This window comes from Montipora foliosa, chromosome 1, assembly GCF_036669935.1.
Source record: "Montipora foliosa isolate CH-2021 chromosome 1, ASM3666993v2, whole genome shotgun sequence".
Taxonomy (NCBI): domain Eukaryota; kingdom Metazoa; phylum Cnidaria; class Anthozoa; order Scleractinia; family Acroporidae; genus Montipora; species Montipora foliosa.
Window position 1 is genome coordinate 10247101 of NC_090869.1, and position 7500 is coordinate 10254600.

General features: G+C 38.2%; 1 protein-coding gene across 1 annotated transcript in view; it reads left to right on the forward strand.

Moving 5' to 3' along the window:
• The window catches only part of LOC137978598 (basic phospholipase A2 S6-45-like), a 14121-nt gene extending 11953 nt beyond the window's left edge, over positions 1-2168 (forward strand). The window contains exons 4-5 of the mRNA XM_068825631.1: positions 1222-1393; positions 2036-2168. Coding sequence (XP_068681732.1) covers positions 1222-1393; positions 2036-2168 — 305 coding nt within the window. The remainder of the gene's footprint in view (positions 1-1221; positions 1394-2035) is intronic.
• Positions 2169-7500: the final 5332 nt, after the last annotated feature.

Below are 7500 nucleotides of genomic sequence, written 5' to 3' on the forward strand. Positions count from 1 at the left end.
TTGATCACCTGAAATGGACCTATGATGAGGCATTTGAAAAGCTTTTTGGGCCGGGGAGGGGGACATCTTAACAAAAATTCAAATGCCCGAGGGGTTTCCCGGGGGGATGTTGAAGCTTCACTTTGACTGGTACATAACCACATGTCTTCTCAGGGGGCTATTTACTAATACTTTTACCATGACGCGACAATGATATACAATACCAAAACAATATCGAGTAGTATTAGAGCTACATATTGAACTTGAATGTCCTGGAAGACAAAACGCAGCTCAGTTGACAAAATAGAATAAAGTGCTGTGTTGATGCACTACCACATGTACGCGATGCGTGCCTATTTTTTCTAAAGATGACAGGAACATTTTCTTTCTGACAAATGATTAATAGGCTGGTAGCCAGGCCTTTAACCTCAGAAAAAGATCTGTTTCGTCGTATGAACGTGTGACACAAAGGGCCTCTGCTGGCACGACTTCTAGATGAACCCTTACATGGTCTTAATGACCCCCGACTTGAAAACATTGACTGGAACGCTGCAGTTCAATACCACCCAACTCAGTCACGTACCACAGGCAACCCAGTGTACTCTGATAGAGCGTCTAGTTAATTTTAAAGAGGAAACACTTTTCTTTCATTAAATGCTGTATTAGATAGAAGAGAAACGTAACATAGTTTGTTTCTGGCAGAAGTCCTTCTATATCGAGAGAAACAAGGAACGACCTAATATAATTAGAGTTCAGCATTTGTCAAACGAGTGTTTTATGTAACAGTTAGTTACATACTCTTATATACACAGATTTATAATATTCTTAGCATTCATTTGTTTTCTAGTTTTAAAAAATTTTACATTGTTGTATATTGGAGTATTTTATTAGTATTTTTAGTAACTACATAGTAGCTAGTGCAAGTTTTTAACAATTTTTAGAATGTTGAAGTATTCTATTAGCATTTTTATTAACTATCTAGTAGCTAGCGAAAGTTCTAGTAATTTTCAGTAATTTCTACAGCGTTTACTAAAGTAACACCTTTCGCACTTCATGCATTTGACAGGCAAATAAAGTTACTCACTTACTAACCGATTTTCGTGAATTTCATATAGTTCAGATTTCAACTCCGAAATCTTCCGGCCAAAACGATTGAATCAGCTTTCTTCAAAAACAAAGAAGTCCACTCTCTGATGGTATTCCCAAAATATTGGAACAGAGTTATAACATTTTATTTTGCAGAAGCGAGAGGAGAGAAAAGAGCATGTCCAGGGGTACCGGAACAACCAAGGACTCTTTTAGTGGAAAAACTGGTTGAAAAAGCGACAGGCAGACCTAACGTTTGTAATCTTTTCACCTACGGTTGTTGGTGTGGTCCACGTGGACATGGAAAAAACGTGGACAACTTTGATTAGTAAGTATGGCCTTGCTTTATGCCATGGAAGTCGAAAAGCAACGACGCCATGTGAGTAAGTTATATCCCCTTCAAAGAAATTGATATTTTGCACGGAATAGCAGGTTATTACGGTCTGAAACTGGTTCAATGATATATTGTAAATAGTTTTATATATATAAGGATATGGTCCAATTAATATTGGAAACATGAAAATTAAGTAGGGGTTGTACAGTTAATTTCATGGGTTTTTTTTTTTGCATATTGGTATATTTTGTCTGTTTAAAAAATGGCGCCAAGCAAACCAAATAATTATAACTACTCTGCCGGATTTAAGGTAATTTCTCAGAAGGAAGTGCAATAAAATTTACTGTTATTTTTGCTTTGAGTGGTGCTGACCACTAAAAGCAAATGCAAGCATGTTATAAATTATATGAAAACCCTGATCACGTTTTCTTTTATGCGCACGCAAAATGCCTACCGGCGTCTGTATAACTTCACTTGTTGTTCTTAAATTAATCATTCCTGTATCATATCTTTCCATTTATAATTACGTTTTTTTCTTCTGTTCCCATCCCTTCTGTTTTGCTTCCTTCCCCCATAGTTTATGTTACCCTCTTGTTCCTTTTTCTCGTTCATTATTTATTGGGCTATTTTCATCAGCTGCTGCAAAGTTCATGATTTGTGTGCGAAAGACCTTGATAAAGATCCGGACAAGTGTAATGTTTACTGGGGACGTAGGTACAAGGCGAAAAAATTCCTCTACAACAAAGATACCAACAAATGTTGTAAGTAACATGTCAAACACGAAAGACCGTGTTTGACCACATTTCTAGACACCTAGAAAAGAGTTTGAAATACCACGCGCAGCGGCGTATTTTTAAGAGCTTCGAGGTGAGTTTGGAAATGTGGCCAAACGCTATCTTGAGTGTCTGATATACATGTATTTTCTTAATGGAAACTAAAAATAAGGAGAAAATGGAGAAAGAAAATCATAAAAATCAATGCTAATGAGATCAGATATCCAAACACCATTATGGTCATGATCTGCTTTCTTTAAACTTGATGAATTTTTACTGAATTTATAATTAAGAAGTATATTCATGGTAGAATGATTTAAGAACATTTCGAAATACATTTGATAATGAATATTAAAAGATTAAAACTTCGACGATTCGAAGTCGTCTTGACTCCATTATCAAGTAGAGGTGTTAGCTGTAGTTTCGAGATTAAATACAAATAAAGGTGATAGAGTATATTAGAAGAATAAGCGTTTCGTTGTCATTGGTGTTTGACGTGACAGTGGGAGCGGTATAATTAACACTTATTCCATGAGCGCGCGTTGGATATGAGATGGTAAATAGCCAACGAGGCGCGTAGCGCCGAGTTGGCTATAACCACTCTCATATCCAACAAGCGCGAATGGAATAATTGTTTTATTAAATTCCTTAAACTCCAAAAGTTTGGAAGTACGAAATACGAGCGAAAAAAGGGAGAAAATCCTAGCGAAATCGAAAAAACTTGATGAAGATGCGATGTTGTGTAATACCTGGTGGTCAGACAGAAGCAGGCTCATTACAAAAACTTGGTTTTATCAACGGAGTTGATAATGTAAATTGGCCACCGTACAGAGATTCTAAAAGCTGACGTTTCGAGCGTTAGCCCTTCGTCAGAGCGAAGGGCTAACGCTCGAAACGTCAGCTTTTAGAATCTCTGTACGGTGGCCAATTTACATTATCAACTCCGTTGATAAAACCAAATTTTTGTATACTACTTCCCCACCGACGCAGCACCACAGTTTCTTTAGAAACTACCCCTTCATTCATTTGTCATTACAAAAACATTTCTTATCTTTTCGCGTACTTCTAAGCTTCGAAATTGATCCAGACTTTCCCCAAAAACGTTTTTCTTGAGCTTTATACCAAGAGAAATTTCGATTTCTGGCGTAAAAAAAATTAGCTTAGCAACGTTTAGCGCAATCATTTACCAAATATGATCAAACTAAGGTATATGAGCTGATAACCGAGATTGAGTGAACCAATCAGAGCACGAGAATTGCATTATCCGAGGTTGAGAATTTAATAATCATGTTTAAATAAATACTTTCTTCTATTATCCATGTACGTATTGAGTCCGACTGTGTGCTTAACTTCGGTTTCCGTTCACGAATAAATATCATTTCTTGTATAACGCAGTCCAGTTTTCCTCGGCATTTCTTAAGAACGGAAAACATTTTCGCTAGGTTAGTGAACGCTACACCGTGGACTTCTTTCACATGGTTGCCAGTGACCGAGGCTTTATGCTCTTCTATGCGTTGGTGAAGGTGGCGTGTGGTGTAACCGATATAATCTGCATCGCACGAATCACATTTGAAATTGTACACAACCCATTGGTGATTGATTGAAGTAGGTTTCTCTTCCTGTATCGGCGCTTTCAGCTGTTGTCTTACTGTGTCGGCCAATTTTGGTCTTTAAACTGCAAAGTTATCCTGACGGTTTTTTGCGTATCCACGTCAGCTGCAGTTGGAGTTTCATGACGGCCTTGGGTCGCAGAGTTATTGTACGTGGCGATAGCTGAGGTGACGAGATTCACCGGGTATTTGAGTTTTGTAGTCGGATTCAGTCGGACTCAATACGTGCAAAAGTATTTATTTACACATATAACGCACGCACTGTCTCGTCAAACACCAATGACAACAAAACACTTATTATTTCAATGAACTCTATCACCTTTATTTGTATTTAATCTCGAAACTACAGCTAACACCTCTACTTCATGATGGAGTCAAGATGACTTCGAAACGTCGTAGTTTAATGCTGTTAATATTTAGAATGATTTTAATTCTGAGAAAAAGGTATTCGTTAAAAGTAATAAAAAAGAACGCTAAATTCGGCTTCATCATTATTACAGCCACTTTATTCTGGCCCGAACAAGAACTCAGTCAGTCATTTTCTTATTTAAAGAACCCCTTTAAGACCGCCACCATATTAATCCGGCGTTCCACGGATGTGACTAAAAGGAAAAGGACGAATGGGGAATGGGGAATGGGGAGTGGGGAATGGGGAATTGAAAAATGAGAAATTAATTTGAATGGGAAAATTGAAAATTTTTAAATTTCTTTATGACGATAATCTACCATAACAAGAAAACAGTTATGCGACTGAGCCGATCTCCCCCTCCTACCCACAATATGTGGCTACTACACAGTCTAAAAACACGTGCTCGTCACAAGACCATTTTGCACAAGTTCAAACTCCCCAAGCTTTTAATAACCAAACAAGGGCACCCAAACCCCCTTTACCAAAGTCAGAATTAAATTATGTTGTGGGAAACATTTGGGGAAATGCGAAAACATGCTTTGGTTGTAAACATGAATTTCCTCCTGCTCCAACCCCTGGTAATCAATTTGTTCTTGTCAGACCAGAGTCTGACTGGACAAGCAGTCCAATCCATTGCGATAAGGACGCAAGTCGAACCGATACTACCATATATTTCTGCAGTGTGTTCAAAGAAACAATTTCCATTTTTCAGCGACTCAACTGATCGTTCCTCCCACTACTTCAGCACCTGCATGTAAAGGCAGTATTGTTTCAAAGATTTGGAATGTACGTTTAGAGCTACAAACATCATAATGGTGATGACATCTATAATGTGCTAATGTGTTTTTCCCATGTCATTAAAAACCGGGATATTTTGTTTGAGTGTTCTATTACCCACAAAAATTTCATTTTGGTGGAAAATTTTCCCGTTTTGCAGAGGTAAAAACAGATTAATTACGGTTCGCTTTGCCAGTTTTCTTCTCCGAGAAATAAAATCATTTTAAGACCAATTTTTATCGGCTCGTTAACTAGTTATAGAGTTGTTATTTTCCGTTGTAGATAGTTGAGTAACAAATAGAGTAATGAAATTTTTCTGCCAGTTTGCTACCCCATGAATACGAGCCATGTAAAACCAGTTGTTGTTGGTTAGTTAAGTAGTTGTAGAGTTGTAAGTTATTTTCCGTTGTATAGTTGAGTAAGAGGTAGAATAAATCGGTTAAGTAGTGGCAACACTAAAACTGACATTAAATTAAAAAAGAGTTATTTCATGTTCATCTATAATTATACTTAAATAGAATAAGAGTTTCTAAGCTTAATTAAAGGTATTTCACGTTCATTTCGTTGTACCTTAGTGCGTCATCGCTGCACTTGCCGGTTTCATTCGGTTTAGCAATCTTTCAAAGGGCTTCTTGAATTTTCTGAATAAAGTCCATCACTGATAATTCCGAACAACAGAGGAGTCCACATTTAGTACGCATGTAGTTTTTGCTAGAAACAAAATTGTTTGGTAGACAACTCTGTGAAACTTCTTAAAACTTTGATCAGATACAGTCAGTATTTGCCGAGCTAGTGAACAGTAATCGCCATGCAGGCGTGCTACGCAATGAACTTGACAGGTTTCCAACCGATGCATGGGTTCGCCGCCAGCGCTTTTGTCCTTCGATGCCTCGGCTGATACTCGATATCCAAAGGTCGCCCAAGAGCCCGTACTGTTTTGGCCACTGTTCACCGAATTCCCGACGGAGGACCCGAAATATATTGCCGACCAAATCATCACAGCGTCAAAGATTGAGATATCAGTGAAATTCTTCTCGTTTCTTGTTTAGCGTCAGGTAAGGAGATAACGAGACAAGGGAAGGCTATTTATCCCGTTTTCTACTTTTCAGCGCGAATTCTCCTTTTAATTTTGGCGCAAAACGCTTTAAAAGCTTGGGTGATCGCCGCTGAGAAAAATTATTCGATATTAACAACAATTATTCTTTACAATCCAATTGGCTATTTTTTAATTTTTTCCCATTTTCGATTTTCCCATTTCAATTTCTCATTTTTCAATTTCCCATTCCCCATTCCCCGTTTTAGTAACATCCGGGGTTCCACTGTACATAAAAGTTTTGTTGATAGAATGAGACTAAGAATTGTAAAACGCGGCTTGATTGCGTTGACATTTCAAGGCTTCTCCGTTGAGAGAAGTTTACGTCAGAGCGATCGCCATATACCAATGAGGGCGAATAAATTCCACAAAACAACATTCCAGAAACACCTCAAAGAAGAGAAGTCCAGGTGTTATATTTTTTTGTTTTGTTTTCAATGATACCCTTGCGCTTTGGGAGGTTGCTACTTAAAGATGAGTTTGCAGCTCACTCTCGAACAGTTTCTAGTTTGAGTGTTCAAAGTAATCAGGCAATTTCTATGGTTTCGGCTGCCCTATGGTTTAAAATTTTCAGTTGAGTATAGTAAGACCAAAACCAAATCACTTGCTTACCAATTTTACTTTCGAGACTCAATTGAAAACCGCCCTAACTGAGATTGGCTGAGTAGTCTAATTGGTGAGTAATTGGTTTGGTTTGGCCGTTTTTACGAAACTCCACGTAAAACCGCTATAAGCACTGACTTAAATTGGGACATCCGTTAACCAATCGTGATAAATTTGCACTGTGGCCCCTTAACTTTACGGACCTGTGGCCCGTTTCTCGAAAGTCCCGAAAACTTTTCGGGCCCGGAAAGCCATTTGTGAAACTGCCAACCGCTTGTTTTGGAAAGCCGATCTTTTAACATGTTTTTAAGGTAACAAAAAGAAATAGAACTGTGTAGTTTGACGACTCGAATCCTCTCCGTTCTTGAGATACAAAGGGAATTGTGACACCCGAAAATGGCCCGTAAAGTTTCGGGACTTTCGAGAAACGGGCCCCTGGGGCGCGTTTCTCGAAAGTCCCGAAAACGTTTCGGGCCCGAAAAGCCATTTGTGAAACTGCTGTCCGCTTGTTTTGGAAAGCTGATATTTTTACACGTTTTCGTGGTAGCAAAAAGCAAAATGACTGTGAAGTTTGACGACTTAAACCCTCTCCGTTCTTGAGATACAAATCAAATTGTGACACCCGAAAATGGCCCTTAAAGTTTCGGGACTTTCGAGAAACGGGCCCCTGAGGCCATATCTTAAGATGTAAATCTAAGAAATAGTAGTACGAATTACAGCTAAAAAAAACCAGTCCACTGTTATTTCACTTCCTCTCTTGAATAAAATTGTTTGTTGCTTAATTTATTGTGTTTTATGTGTTTTGACATTCTTCAAGCTGAGAACTAAAGGACAAA